Source organism: Paramisgurnus dabryanus, chromosome 16 (assembly GCF_030506205.2).
Source record: "Paramisgurnus dabryanus chromosome 16, PD_genome_1.1, whole genome shotgun sequence".
In the NCBI taxonomy this organism is placed as follows: Eukaryota; Metazoa; Chordata; class Actinopteri; order Cypriniformes; family Cobitidae; genus Paramisgurnus; species Paramisgurnus dabryanus.
The window spans coordinates 2,695,330-2,711,436 of record NC_133352.1 but is presented as its reverse complement, the minus strand read 5'-3'; the positions used below and the strand labels follow the sequence as shown (position 1 = coordinate 2,711,436).

Here is a 16,107-nt window from a genome sequence, read left to right as displayed (position 1 = left end):
TTGTCGAAGGCTTTGTTGTTTTAGAAACTTGGTTATGGCCAGAAAAACCGCTAGTCCAATGTCCCTGGGCTATTGCGAATTCCTGTTAGGCTATCTTAGGGAGGAAAAATATTTTAATGTTTGCATTCTTTCAGATTTAGTTAATTATATTGTATGTAATACGCCATTGTCCTGTCAATCATTACTATCCTCATGTTACATGTAAAACTGTCAGGAAATTAAGTAAAAACATAATTAAACCCATTATTCCTTTAGTGCACGTCTCATATGCGCACGCTCCTCTGAACGCGCTTCTCCCAGCTCCGCTTTTTGCGAGTACACACTGGATCTTGTGCAAACTCAAGTAAAATAAAATAAGATCAGTTAATCTGAAGTAAATTAAATGTTTATTCCTTTTCAGTAAACATCTGTTTTAAGTCTTCTATATTGTGTTGAAGTCGCTGATTATTAAAATATTTGATAAAATACAATGTGCGATGGGTATTTTTATTCAAATTAACCTGTGATAATACATATCATATTTTATTAAAAGAATAATTGAATTATTCTAACGTTAAACTAACCTAAAAATTACGTTTTATTTTCTTAAAGAAAACCTACCTGGCAAACCAAAAAATAAGCTTTTTGGAAACAATGGAAATGGAAATCCAGGATTTATCAATATTCTACATTAAACAATGTAGTTTTTATTTGTGGTACTTATATTAATTTCGGGCTACCAAAACTTGAAGAGTACCTGCCCGAAGCGCTACCAGGGATTATGAAATTTTACCAGCCCAGTTGTGTTTGTAAAAGACACAGCATCTTCAAAATTCCCATTATGTTATGACCTTTGATTATTTATGTTGTAAAACGTGAAAGGCTGCTCAAGTAGTTTTAAGCCACCTTCAAACCGCCATCAGCAACGTTTTCGCTCTGTCTCTTTCAATGAGGGCATTGGGGTGTTCCGAATAGGGATGTGCGAGTGTAGTCCACAAAAAAAAATATTCAAGAAATAAGAAATAGAATATCAACCGATCTCAGCAGCCATCCGCAAGTACATATTCATTTTGCAGGGAGCCAAATCAGAGTAGTGCCGCACTATCACACCCTCCATTTCTCTCTGAAGCCACATAGATTTAAATTTTGCTACAGTGCCAACAAGGACTTGACAACCCAGGCTACACCCTATTGTTTTTATTAGTATGTTTACATGTTAGGGGTGAAAGTCAGTTCCTTATAGTCTATTGGAATTAAACCTGCTAAAGCTATGTGTTCCGTCTGTTTCCAATTCAATTATATTTATAAATATATTATATTTATATAGCGCTTTTCACAATTGTTTAATTGTTTCAATGCAGCTTTACATTAATAAAAGCAGGAAAAAACACAGAAAAATCGGTGGACAACATAAGAAGCAGAGTACAGCGGCTAAGATTAAACCATACTAGCGAACATAGTAATAATGTAACGCATATAGTAGAGTGCTAAGTTAAGCCAATGTCAGCTCGACTCCATAGGGGTTGAAAAACCCCCAGATTTTTTGGTCATAAGGAAAAAGGCATAGGAAGAATAAAAACCTTGAGAGAGAGCCAGACATAGCTGATTCAATAGAGGATATTAATGATGTCACGATTTTTTACCATTTTAAATCGAAATCAATCGAAATTAAGTCACAACCTTGAACTTTGAATAAAAAAATTGAATTGTCAATGTCAACCTCCTCTAACTTCACTAGCCACAGCCAGTCAAAAGATAGCATGGCAGATGCAGGAGACACCATGCGAGCTGCTCTTTACATGAGAAACAAAAAACCGCATGCGCCTCCTGCCTTCAGCTGAACTTAAAGACTTATTGGGGTATAGTCTCACAATCTCGTCTGACGGTAATAAAAGCGTTTTTAAGGTGCAAAATACTGACAGATGTTCATCTTAGACAGGGTTTCCCACAGCATATTTCAGTTAAGGCGGCCCGCCTAAGCTTGGAAACCCTACCGCCTTAACTAGATCGTCCAAACAAAAGGCCGTCAAGTGCATCTTGGAGAATAGCGCGTATGCGCATCAATCTGCGAGCGTGCACGCGCACCACACAGCCGAAATGAGATAAGACGTGGTCCGTCGCGTCTGGAGGCTAGCCAGTTGATAAAACACCTGTCCGTGAGAACTGTAAGTGGACTTAGGTGTTGGGTTTATTTAAGCTTGTTATTGTGTAAGTCTACAGTTCTTGCAATTTTAAAGTAAGTTAGCTGGTGATTTTGTTGTTGGAGCAACCTGCTAGGGTTTCACGTGCCTGTTGATTAGATACAATTGTTGAGCGCTCTTGCTCACTTTATTTACGTGCATTATTTACAAGCTACAGTAATTATACTCCTTTAAGATAATGTAATTAATAGTGGGAAATAATCAGTTTTTACAATTTTTGCGCTATCTATCATCGTTCGCCAGACGTTCTACAACATCTGCTTTAGTTTGTGTTTATTAACCATTTAGTTTTACTTCATCACGCAGCTTAGAGGTAAAACATTTAATTCATTTATAATCTAGTATGTGTTCATTTTTTGTCATAGTTTCTTACAAATGAAGTTTTATTTGAGTGTTTTAAAAAGAAATATTTTATTTATTTATTTTATTAAAATATTTTAATTTTCATCATGACGCCCCCCAATCACACCCGCCCTACCCTACCACCTTAACTAACAAAATATCTGCGGGAAACCCTGTTAGAGATAGACTTGGTTCATCTTAGAGACATCGGTCGGTATTTGCGAGTTTTATGTGTATCTGCATCGGCCTATCCGTGGCTGCCGTGTTTGCTGATTTTTTCCGGCATTTTTAACAGACAGAGTGCTGGAAGCTGCAAGCGATTGCAGGTCATGTGACTGAAAACAACCAACCTTTCCATGAAAACATCGCAAGCTCGGCCTAACAGCTGATCATAGCTGAACAAAGCGGGTTTTCATCTCTATGATGCGGTTTCCCAGACAGGGATTAGACTAATCCTATACATTAGATTTAGATATTATGACGGGTGCTATAATGTGATGAAGTCTGTTTTAAGGTCTTGACACTCTTTACTTTCTATTACACATTAACATTTGCGTTTCTTTCTCGTCTTTCTGATCAAAGATGTTTGTACTATAAGCAAATTAGGCGTCAAACTACATCGCTCCAGCAACGCATGTGTCATTGATATAAACGTGAGTTTTGTCTTAGCTTTCTTAAAGTTCAGAAAACTTTACAACTATTAGCATTATGTGTAAGAACAACTCTTTATTTGGTGACTCGTTGCGTGCGCCTCAAGAAACCTCTGCCCGTCAGAGACCGGCTGATTGAGCACAGAGGGAGGGAGAGAGAGAGAGTTTTGCTGGAGACCCGCAGTGGATTCACTGCATGGCGCTTATTATAAAAATTACACAAATAACTTGTTTATTTGTTATGAGTGGATTATTTTACATATAGATCGCAGCTTTGAGCGTTTCTAGAGTTTTCAAAACAACTGCTTGCTTAACGTTACTGACCGCCATGTTCGTTGTTTTAATGTCCTTTCACCTCGCGTGCATGCATGAATTCAATGATGCAGCAAGTTTAAGTTATTAATTATTAAATCGATACTCTGAGTTACGGATCGATCTTTAGAAATTAACATGAAAATCGATTCAGAATCGGTGAATCGATTTTTTTTTTATACACAGCCCTAAATTAAACTAAGCTCTAGTCCTAATTTAAGATAATTACTGTCCGGGAAACCACCCCTATTTGTAGTTGTAAAGTGGTAGAAATCAATATCCTTTGCTGATGGTTCATTGTGGAGAGCGCAGTTTATGGTTCCATAGCACCCTCACCTGTTTTTACTATTTGTTAAATATAGTTTTTTTTTAAGTTCAATAAATGTTACTTTTTTAAATTGAGACGTGTAACATTTGGCATCATCATTGTGTCATTTTTATGATGTAAATTGAGTGAGCGAAAGCAGTATCGGCCTCAAATATCGGTTCAAGAAAATCGTCAGCCTGTATCCGTCATTGGCTAAGGCTGATGAAACAAAAACCGGCATCGGCACTGAAAAATCCATATCGGTCGATCCCTAGTTCATCTGACAGGAAGTTTCGTTTTATCAGGTATTTGCGTGTACCATATTTTTCCACTGGCAGCATGACTTACATGCAGGGCATCTCCGGGTTCAAGGTCAGATATTATATTTCATAAAAGTAGCATAGCATTTTTGTGCTTTCAAAAAGTAAAAACCGAGTATCGAATCTTGACCTTAGAATCGAAAATGTAATTGAATCGAGGAGTTGGAGAATCATGACATCCCTAGAGGATATACTACATATAAGATACTATATTATACAATTTTATAGGAATTAAAACATTTGAAATAATATATTAAACGGGGGTGGCCGGTGGTTGTTGGTCAGACATCATCTGGGCATCACAATGAAGGAAGGCCATTAGGTCAGTGGTGCGGTGACATTCACAGACTCGTGCTTTCTCTGACTCGCCTCGTACTGTTACTTTAAAGACTCGGTCTCGGACCACAGTGGGAGGAGAAGGACTCGCAATTTCAGACCAAGTCCTCCAGACACACGCATTTTATGTTCATATAAAAAACACAACACATAACAACAACACTAATAATAATAATAAAATGCAATGTTGATGGGCATTATTTAAAAAAGACATCCCATGGTGCAATGCAAAGATACTGCCATCAGAGCAGTTTATTTATCTCTAGAAAAATAGGCAGAAGATGAAGCATGTGTTAGGGATTTTTATAATGATACTAAAATCATAGTCCATATTAAGATGTTAAGACTGCTCCTCTAAACAATTCCCAATCTAGCTCAAATGTTTAATATATCTGCTGTTCATATGTTCATTTATTAATGTGTTATATGATTAGAATTTTAAAATAAAGCACAGTAATGAGATTTGAGAGTGTTTCTCACTTTTCAGGAAAAGTACCGAAAAAGTATTGGAACCACAATGCTTGTCTTGGTATCGGCACTAGGGCTGTGACGATAACCGTGTCACCGCATGACCGCAGTAATGAGATGCCTACCGCGGTGCTGAGGTCATCATCGCACTTTTTTATATTTTCATAATTTATTTATTTTGCTGGTGAAAGTTACATAAGTCATATGGTGTATGATATGAACTATACACAAAAGTCATTGTTAATTAGAGCTGGGGTAAACGACTATTTATTAAACGATTAATCTGCCGACTATTTTTCAGATTAGTCGACTAATCTAACGACCAATTGGACGATTAATCTAATGATTAGTTTCTGTTGCTTGATTAGCAACACAGAATAGCTAAAAGCGCAAGCGCCTAAACAAGCATTATATATTAATGACGTTGAGTTTATTGTTTTTATTAATTTATATTCACAAAACTTATCAACAAAACATAGATTAAAATTAAGAGACAAATTATCTGAAACGAATTCATTTTAAAGTAGCAAACAAAACTTAAATTAAACTAAAAAATAATGTCTGACCCATTACAATTCTCCCTTCATATTGGCCTTTACAACGCCTATATGGCGTTTAAAATTACAGTCTATCTTTCGTAAGCTAACTAAATTTAAACAAAACATAAACACATTAAACCCAACAATACTCAAACATTAATATAAAACAGACATTATCTATAAGGATACATGTTAAAACAATCAAACATAGTAAGAGGTGAAGTATTGCTTTAGCCTACCAGAAATGCTTATTGCATTAATTTTTAAAAGTGTGCGAGGTCCGTGCACGTCCTCCGCTAGCAACACAGAATAGCTTAAAGCGCAAGCGCCTAAACGAGCATTATATATTAATGACATTGAGTTTATTGTTTTTATTAATTTATATTCACAAAACTTATCAACAAAACATCGATTAAAATTAAGAGACAAATTATCTGAAACGAAATTCATTTTAAAGTAGCAAACAAAACTTAAATTAAACTCAAAAATAATGTCTGACCCATTACAATTCTCCCTTCATATTGGCCTTTACAACGCCTATATGGCGTTTAAAATGACAGTCTATCTTTCGTAAGCTAACTAAATTTAAACAAAACATAAACACATTAAACCCAACAATACTCAAACATTAATATAAAACAGACATTATCTATAAGGATACATGTTAAAACAATCCGATATAGCGTTTATAATAACTGGTTGGTAGATGTTTACTATTTTTGGCAAAACCTCCGTTGCAAACCAACATTTACATGAATAAAATAATTTTTACTTTGAAAATGATGCGTTGTCAGGTTAACATCAGCTGTTCGTTTACATAAGACTCCGTCTACGTTCATTTACACTCAGAGCAACGTCTGAGTTCTTAAACTAAAACAGGGTCTTCAGCGTTTGCGAACGAATCCGTTTATGAGGGTCAAAAACGGTGATGTAGTGTAGATGAAAGGCGTAAACGTAGCAAAAGTAACGCGTTTTAAAGGATAAACGCATTAATGTAAACATAGCCTAAGATTAGGCGTGTCCCTTCCACCCATTCCTCTCCTTGGTATACCACTGAGCTTCGTATCCTTAAGGCTACTGGTAGACGGCTCGAGCGTCTTTACAGGAAAACTGGTCTTACTGTACATTATTTAGCTTCTCTGGATCATCTCAAAATATACAAATCTGCCCTCATCTCAGCTCGCTCTAGTTTTGTCTCCGCCACAATTAACCAATCAAGTAATAGGCCAAAAGCATTATTTAACACCGTAAATAAACTTACTAAACCTCCACCTCAAGACTCCCTAGCTTCTAATGAGCTCTGCCGCTCTTTCTTAAATTATTTGCTCGAAAAGACCGATGCTGTCCACCAATGCTTCTCTGCTGATACTATGCTCAACCATCCACCAAATCAAAATATTTCCAGCTTTCAGTGTTTCCCACAGGATTTTGAGATACTGTGGCGGCGATGACGTCACACGCTGATTAGCATATATTTGACGTCATTGCGTCGTGTTTTACTCTTTGATCCGTCACATTATATTGCATTAAGATGCTAATTTTACATAGTTTCTGTTCTGTTGTCTATAAAATAGTGACTAAACAGGACCCAGTAACGACCCACGACTCAGTAACTCTTTGTTTAATCCAATCAGCTCTTTCTTAAACTGTGACTCTCAGTCGGAACCGGAAAACCGGAAAAATTGGTAGTCATCTGACCAATCCGAATACACTAGACATTTTGGGAGGCGGAGACAGGAACTAATGGTGCGTTCCAGGCGGGTTTTTAAACCCGTGAGTTACGACTTCAAAACCGCGACTCACGACCCTATGCGTTCCAGGCAGCCTGTAACTCGTGTTTTTACAACCTTCTACCGGTGAAAGTGCTCTGGAACGGCAGTCAAACCCGTGACTTCCCACCCGTGAACTCTTACTAGATCGATGTACTCCCAGTTCAAAGTCGTGAGTCGTGGTTTTGAAGTCGTGAGTTACGGGTTACAGGTTGCCTGGAACGCAGCATAAATCCGAGCGTTTTCCAGACAGGCAGAAATCGGTGAGGTATGTAAGCAATTTATAAGACTCACAATGCATTAGTTCAAGTTTTAGTAATATGTATGTACTATGGGATATTACAATAACGTGCTAACGTGCTAATTTATTAGCATAATTGGTGCTCTTTAAAGAGATTCACCCAAAAATGAATATTCTGTCATCATTTACTCACCCTTATGTTCTAAACCTGTATAAGTTTATTTTATTTTGATAAACACAAAATAAGATATTTTGATAAATGATGGTAAGCACACAATTAATGGTATATCCATTAAATTCCATAATGTTGTTTTTATTCCTACTATGGAAGTCAATGGTTACAATAAGCTGTGTGCTTACCATCATTTATCAAAATATCTTCTTTTGTGTTCATCAGAAAAAGGAAATTCGTACAGGTTTAGAACAACATTTTTCAGGATTTTAATTTTGTGTGAACTATCCCTTTAATGAAGCAAAAGATCAGGAAATCTACATTCCATGATAAACCTTAAACTTATTTAAATTGGAGGGCTCAACACAAAGGATGTTTGGCAAAATTTTCTTTATTTACAAAGATACAAACGTTTTCTTTTTTTATATATTTAATTAACTTTAATGACAGAGACAGTTTATGCTTATTATAAGCCGAATGAAATACAATGTTTATTAGTTTAAGACGTACAGTAACCACATGTTTATTATGAAAATCACAAAGACAGCTATTTTGACATATGAGCATTTGGCTGTTTAAGCCAAAAAGACGTGAACATGAAGTCGTTTAAGCTCTGCCTGTGCACGTCCGCTATCGGATATTGGCGTCGCGCTTTCAAGTTCAATGTGCAACCCAGTCCAGTTAACAATCATACAGAAGCCTATAAAGATCACGTCAAGAATTAAAACACGGTGTTGGGTTTTGTCGTAAAAAAGAAATGCCAATCGTAGACTTTATTCAGTCCACAAGAAAATTACTATACACACTTCCAGCCATACGATGAAATAGGGCTGGGCGATATGACCCAAAAAATTATCGAGAAAATGTTTTCCATATCAGTCGATATCGATAATTATCATGATGAATAATAAATCTTTACTCCTGTCAAATTTAAAGGCAGATTTTTGCTCCTGAATGAAAATTGTAAAAACCAGACGGTTAATGATGGTTTTAAACTACTTTTTATTCAGAACATGACAAATACAAATACTAAAATCTTGTTTTAATGCATCTGTATTAAATGTAAATCTATTTGTTATGAAATCAACACATTTCTGACACAAAAGCAGCAGACTACTGTCACTTTAAGACCCAAGACAGACTGCTTTAAGTTTTAATATACTGAGTAACAGCTGTTTATGTTCACTTAAACAAGAAAAAAAAACTTAGTTCAGTGATCACGCGTGTGTTATACATATACGAGCTATACAGGCTGATAAATGGATGTCACGTTGCTGTGGGAGCGCACATACGCAAACACTATATTCACTGCAGTGGTGGATCTGCTGCTTTTCCTCAGTTTCCTGAATTTGTGAATGTCCTAAATATACTTTTAAAGCTGTGCGGACGTGTGTGTGTGCAAGGCGGACGCTGAATGAAAGTACAGTATACTGCACCTATTGTGTCTGCTGTGTTAGACGAACCCTGTTTGCGCGTCCAACATTACACACAAGAAAATGTTTCCGTGCATTTGGATTCAGTGATTCTGTCCGCGTTTTCCGCATCGCGAAAATCATAGGTCTCTACTAATAAATGAATAACTTGCCTCATCTTCCACTCCTTCAAGTCTAACTGTCACTGTGATTGTAAACCAAGAGCGCGTGCCGCACCCGGAAGTGCTCACGCAACATTACGCACAGTGCGTAAATATTATCGATCACTTACCGAACTGTCCTTATCGTTTTATCGGAAAAGTTTATATCGGTAAAATTATCGTTATCGAATTATCGCCCAGCACTACGATGAAATCATGTAGTATTAGCAATGTACGACTTCACTTACATAATTTTTAAGACATTCCAATTAGAGCCGACCGATATGCATTTTTTGGGGCCGATACAGATATTAGGGAGTAAAAAAACACAGATAACGATATATCGGCCGATATTCTTTATGTGTATATTATAGTACAGTACACATATACTACAGTATATTATACTACAGCAGGCTACTGTACATATAATACACTATATACATTAACAGAATATACTATATATAAATACTTTTTTTGCAATGATCACTCACAAATGTGGTGATCAAACACTTAAAATGACGTGACAGAGATATGTAATATAGGCAGGTGTGTTTTACAAGTTAACAATAAACTTTATTATCCAAAATGATTCTGATATAAGTGCACAAAACAGTAAACTTGACTAATTATAAATAACTTTAAAACACAAACAAAACAAAATACATATAACTTAAATGATTGTCAGTTTTGACGAGAATAATGTTATATTGGGCTTATTTTGAAAATGGAAACTTATAAAGTCATTGTTTATTTGCTTTACAGTAAGTTATGTACTTCACAAATTAATTAGAAACTTACTGTTAAGACGACAATGCTTTACTGACAACATACTGATGTAGGCTTATGTTTAATGTACTGCACAACGTTTTTATGACGCGAACCCACAGTGTTCTGCCGGTACTTTAAACTTTTATAAAACTAAAGCGTCTTCTCTCCGCCTCTTTAATTTAACGAGGGTGTAAAGTTGCGCGAGCTTATTTAATCAATTGCTTTGAAATGAGCATGTTCAGTAACAGCACAAGCAGCTGTACTCCCACAGACTGCGCGGCAGTTAAAGCGCGTCCTTTCTCCGCCTCGCCTCATTTCTTCCGCTTGCGTTTTAAACAACTCGCAAGTGGACAAAAGAGACGGATTAAAAACACCAAATGTTAACCGGAATGTGTCTTTCTCGCCCACTTATAATCCAATCGACCAAAGCGCGTCTTAATACCAGGTGTAAAATGTTGTGAAGAAACCGCATGACTGCCACCACCTGAACTGAGAGACTGACTGAAGTGAAGGGGGGTTGGCTGGTGTCACTACAGTGAGTGACCTGGGTCACCATTAGCAACCAGTAGGGCGCACTCTGCTGGACAAACAAGTACTTACATCTTTCAAAAGCATTTAAAGTCTTCTGTAAGGAACGTTCATATTGGCTTCATATCTGCGGCTTATACGCCGATACAGATATATCTGCGACAGGCTCATATCGGCCGATAAAATCGGCAAAACGATATATCGGTCTGGCTCTAATTCCAATCATCAACATGGTGTGACTGTTATAAGGGTTGGCACTGGCTTTTTCTACCTAAAGACAGCCATCCCCGTCGGAGATTGGTTGGAAAACTTTATTTTGGTTTTGAGTGGTTGGTGAAAGGGCAGATCTCAGAGCCCATGCTGCCTACAGAGACGCGTTTTTTTTTTTGACAGCCTGCTTATGGGACGGGCAGCTAGCGGATCGTTACGAATGTGATCATTCTTTTTTGGGGCCTTAAATGTAATGTCTTGCGAAGCGTCGACGCCAAAATATGATTTTTGTGAGAAAATACCAGTGAACACCCCTGACCACTCGGTGAGTTTCACGTCTGTGTAAACGAAAGTTTAATGCATTTTAGGAAGGATTGTTCCAGTGCACCATTAAACCCATTGTAGGAGTGGGAGGTGAAACACAAACACTCGAAAATTCTCAGGGCAGCCGCATATGTCGAAATTTCAGTCAAAACCGTTCTATTTCATCTTGAAACAATCTGAAAACAGTTTTGCGCAGTTATTTACGGGTTGATGCAATATAGGCTATTTAGTTTCGTATCTGCTTTGAAAAATTCTAATTAAACATAACTATAGTAACATGAAATAGTATTTATTTTCTATATTTTTTTAGTTTAATATGAATTGTGGAACAGTTTTTGTCACTGTTTGTAACCCATTTTATTGTGCAATAAATTATTTAACGTTCAACCAGTTGCGTTTGGAGGAATGCGTTATATGCACGGAGTGTTACCCGACGGTTTCTTCACCGCGGTGAGAAAAAATCATAACCGTCACAGGCCTAATTGGCACGAAACAAAAATGTTAGTATTGTGACAACACTAGTTCAAATAAATAAAATGACAACACATTGTTTTTAAACAACATGAAATGTGTTTTGTTTTAATAATAACACTGAGATGTGTCTAGTTAGGGTCAACTCATTAAATGTGTTGTGCTTAAGTAGACACAAAATGTGTTATTTTAACACAACTGTTTTAGGAGTGTACACTATTAAATTGTAAAGCATCATATTTTTTAATTGCATCGGACCGCACTGCACCATAAAGGAGTGAATCGTATCGGTAGCTCCTTAAATGTATGATACCGTAGGCTATGCATCGAGATGCGTATCGCATCGGATTCAGTTATGGAGATGCACATCCCTAGTCTGTATAGCTAATACCAGGGCCGAAAATTATCACATTAAATTTGTAGCTGGCACATCAGAACATGTTAAACAATAATAACACAAGTGCACCGCATATTTATTATAACCTTTATTTAGCTGCAATAATGATGGGATGGCTGTTTTTAAATAGATGAATGGATCGTATTTATACACGCCAACGCACATTTAACACACAGGTTTTTACAATTCTTGAGCGCATTTTTATTTTTTAGACTAGTCGCTTACAAAATTTTGGATTAAACGGCTGCTAAATTAGTCACATAAAGTTAAACTTTACTTAACTTTGTGGCGTTGTTGGACACACCCATTTCCTGTTGCCAATGGTCACTGTCGGTCATGTCGCCAAAAGTCGCCATATTTCCATTGAAATTAATGAAATCATGTTACTACCACGGCTTGTCGCTGGTGGTCTGAACGGGGCTTTATAAATTAACTTCCAGTTGTACATTTAAGAAATCCATCAGGAAATTCCCATGGCCCATTTATAGACTTTAAGCAACACTATGTAGTTTCCATGTAAAAATGACTTACAGCTCCCCCATGTGGTTTAAAAGCGCAACAGTGCCTGGTATCAGACACTCTTCTGCAGGCAGGGGGAGGGGCGGGGCTGTGTTCTCTACCCTCCACCGCCACTTTCAGAGTGTGCTTGTAGCAGCTAGGAGGCTGCTCAGGTTGCAGCAACAGTACAATTTGTCCAGTTAAAAGTTGTTCTATCACTGAAATAATTTTAGAGACATTATTTAAAGGTAAAAACTACATAGTGTTGCTTTAAAGTTTAGGATTTAGGCTTTAATCCTGTGTAAATAAATTGCTGCTTTTTTCTTTCTCTCATGTTTCGTTTTATGTCTCTTAATTGTTAGTGGTGAATCCTGACAAAACAACATTGACATTAACCTCGGGCAACCGTGTGTTTTTCTGGTTTGTTTGTTTGTTTGTTTAACAACCCATGCCACTGATGTGCATTATTACTTGGTTTAAGGCAGCGTTTCTGAAAGTGTGGGGTGGGCCCCACTGGTGGGGAACAGGAACATTACAAGTGGGGCGTGACAAATGGGAGGAAATTTGGTAACATTCATACTAGGGGTGGAACGGTTCACATTTCTCACGGTTCGGTTCGTATCATGGTTTTATGGTCATGGTTTTGGTATGGTTCAGTACTGGCAATGCTAAGAAAAACATTCTGCCGCCAAATCAACAGAACATTCTTTTATTTAGTGACAAACTTAATTTTTTTGTCAAAAAAGAAAAAAAAACATCTGAGTTTTCCCATCAGAAGTAAGCATATTATTTCACAAGCAAAAACAAAGTGCATTTCAAATTCTGTTTTTTCACAAGATGAGCAGATTAAAACACTGGTTTATGTTTCAGGCATGTTTGTAACAGATCTTTTCATGTTACAATTCAAAATAATCTGCTGTCACTAAGTTATTTCCAGTTGGCAAAGAAGTCGAAATGTCAAGTTCAGAGCCTTTGTGGGTTATTGTGCGTTTATCAGTTCGTTCCTGGTTTTGGCACAATTTCATCCGCATTGTCTACAGCAGAAGGGCTGCGTTAATGTTTTTTTTGGCAATAAAAACATTCAGCGCGTCTGCTATTATGATTATACAGTATACAGTGTAGTGACTGTGTAAGGTTTTTGGCGTTACCTGCGCTCAAGCGTAAACTCGAGCCCGGACTCGTCAAAAGTGTCATGTATTTTCGTAACCTGCAGGAATTGCGCAATGTTTACAATCACAGGTTTAATTCCTTCACATTTTGACCATTGCTGCTGTGTGCAAACAGACAGTAAACTTATGATGTTAACGGCTTCTCACGTGCAGTCTCATCGAGTGATTGACATACAGTACAGTTAAACAGCTCTACTCTACTGTAGCTATGATGAACGTGAGTGGGTGCTCTGTATAGTGTCATTCAGAGCTTAGCAAAGCTTCGCATTTATTATAAAACATTCATTATAAATGCGTTGATGAATCGCGGATTATATACGTACCAACCCAAGGGAGAGGAACCGAACAGTTCGGATTTCAGAGCTGCGTTGCTAAACATAGGTAAACACTCACAGTACCCTGTCATCATGACATGTTGGATTTCATAATATTTTACATGATTGGCAGCCAGCTGAGCTCTTTACAGTATATGCCATTACCCGATTAGAAAGTACTACTGTGTGTTTGTACAGAGTCAATCAGCCACTATGGTTCTTTTACTGAATCATTTGGTCTTGTAGTGTAAACATTAAAAAAAAATGTAAACCAATCGATTTCAGGTGATTTTAACATCTGCCAGATGTTTCACTGAGCTGAAAATATTCATTTGGATGAAATTGTTCTTTTACAGGTTAAACAGTGGGCCTGTGCAAGATTTTAGTGCAGATGTTGGTAATCGCACTTCATTCAGGATGAGTTACCCCGAAGGTGCTCCAAGAGTTTGGGAAGATACAGGCTCAGATCTCAAGTTTGTGGCTGTGATCTACAAATTGGTAGATTTCCACTGGCTTCATGCCATGATCACCAAAACAACAGTTGTGAGTGCTTTTCGTGTGTAACTTTATCATTGCCCAAATTGTTTTTGTATTAAAAGTTGTTTAACATTTCTTCATCTTTTCAGTCACTCTGGGACTGGCTATTTTTCTGGCAGAAGGTTCCAGTCACAGTTCCAATTGAGGCCCCCCAGTTTCGTCTCCTGAACCCAGAGATCATTAGAGAAACGGCGCAGATTCTGCTTCACTATCCCACACCTAGAAAACGACTCTGGGGCTGGGACCAGGCAAGCTTTCTTTCATACACACACAAATATGAATAAAGATTCAGGATATTAACACAAACATTACGTTTATATTTAGCAGACCCTTTATCCAAAGTGACATACAAAGATTAGGAAAAATTAAAGGTGATGTGCCACTGGGAGGCAATAGTACAAAATGTGCTTATAACAAGATACAAGTTTTCTCTATGCCAAAACAATACTTATTAAGAGAAAAGAAAGAGTAAGGTTTTTGTAGTCAATGCAGTCAATATCTATGTCAATATAAAGAAATGCAGTCAATATCTATGTCAAATATCGTGGGTTTTGCCAGAAAAACAAGTTAAAACTATGTCTTGGCGAGGTTCAGCTGGAGGCAGTGTTTCTTCATCCAAGCCGAGATGTTTTCTGCAGGCTGTAATGCATGCTGCTATCGTGGGATCATCAGGGTAATATGAGAAGAAGATGCGCGTGTCATTAGAATAGCAGTGGTGTAGGAGAAGCCATGTGCCTGTATGATAGGTCCTAAGGATGGTGTTTAGATCCCTAGTGATGATAGGGTGGCAAGTAGGATCTGATGATTGACTGTGTCAAAGGCTGCCGATAGGTCTTGTAAATCAGAACCGAGGATTTGGATTCTGCCTTAGCTAGCCGTAATGCTTCAATGACCTGTAACATTTAGGGATGCTCCGATCGATCAGCCACCGATTGTAATCGGCCGGTAACGGCATTAAATGACGCGATCGGCACTCGCTAAATTTTTTGCGAGTGCCGATCTCATGATGAGCCGATCTTTCTGTTTACTTTTGTCATCATAGCGTTCCTGATGCGGCTGCAATTAGAGACCATTTTACACAGTGCGAGCATTTTGTAACCCGTTGCTCATGTGTGACGTGCAGATTTGGATTTCTCTCTATGCCTTTACAGAGATATGCGTATTTTCTATGAGGACGCGCTCCGGTCCTCAGCGTGATGCGTCTTCACATCCCTATCAAACAGCGTATACAACACATATCTATCACGGACAATTGTATCCTCATGCCGAAAGTTTATTACTTGCATTCGTTTTAAAGTTTTGAAGGTTTAAACTTCCATTTTCCTCACAGCTGTTCTTGTTTGTGGACACCCGCCGCCATTGGTTAAATTGGGCCGGAGCTCACCGGAGCGCAGCTCCGCCTCCTCAGGTCCACAACACACCCTGCCGGAGCTCAGCTCCGTCTCCTTCAGCAACAGGGTTAAATTGGGCCGGGCCAAATATTTGTAATGACATTCGGGTCGCGGTCGGTCGGATTGTTTGAAATAAAGATGCCATTTAAACCTTTGTAATTTTGGACGGGATTAGTTTTACAGGGGGACCTCTGAGAAAATCATGCTTCGTCCGAATCGGTCATGTCTGTGTTTTTCTTTGCAACCTTTGTAAAAATTCCAGAGCAATTGACTTGCTGTTTTTCTCCAAAC

General features: G+C 37.8%; 1 protein-coding gene across 2 annotated transcripts in view; it reads left to right on the top strand.

The window, feature by feature from the left end:
• st3gal5 (ST3 beta-galactoside alpha-2,3-sialyltransferase 5) overlaps window positions 1-16,107 on the top strand; it is a 42,094-nt gene that overhangs the window by 18,533 nt on the left and 7,454 nt on the right. For both annotated transcript variants that reach the window (XM_065272030.2, XM_065272031.2), the window contains 2 exons: window positions 14,245-14,431; window positions 14,515-14,673. In XM_065272030.2, coding sequence (XP_065128102.1) covers window positions 14,245-14,431; window positions 14,515-14,673 — 346 coding nt within the window. The remainder of the gene's footprint in view (window positions 1-14,244; window positions 14,432-14,514; window positions 14,674-16,107) is intronic.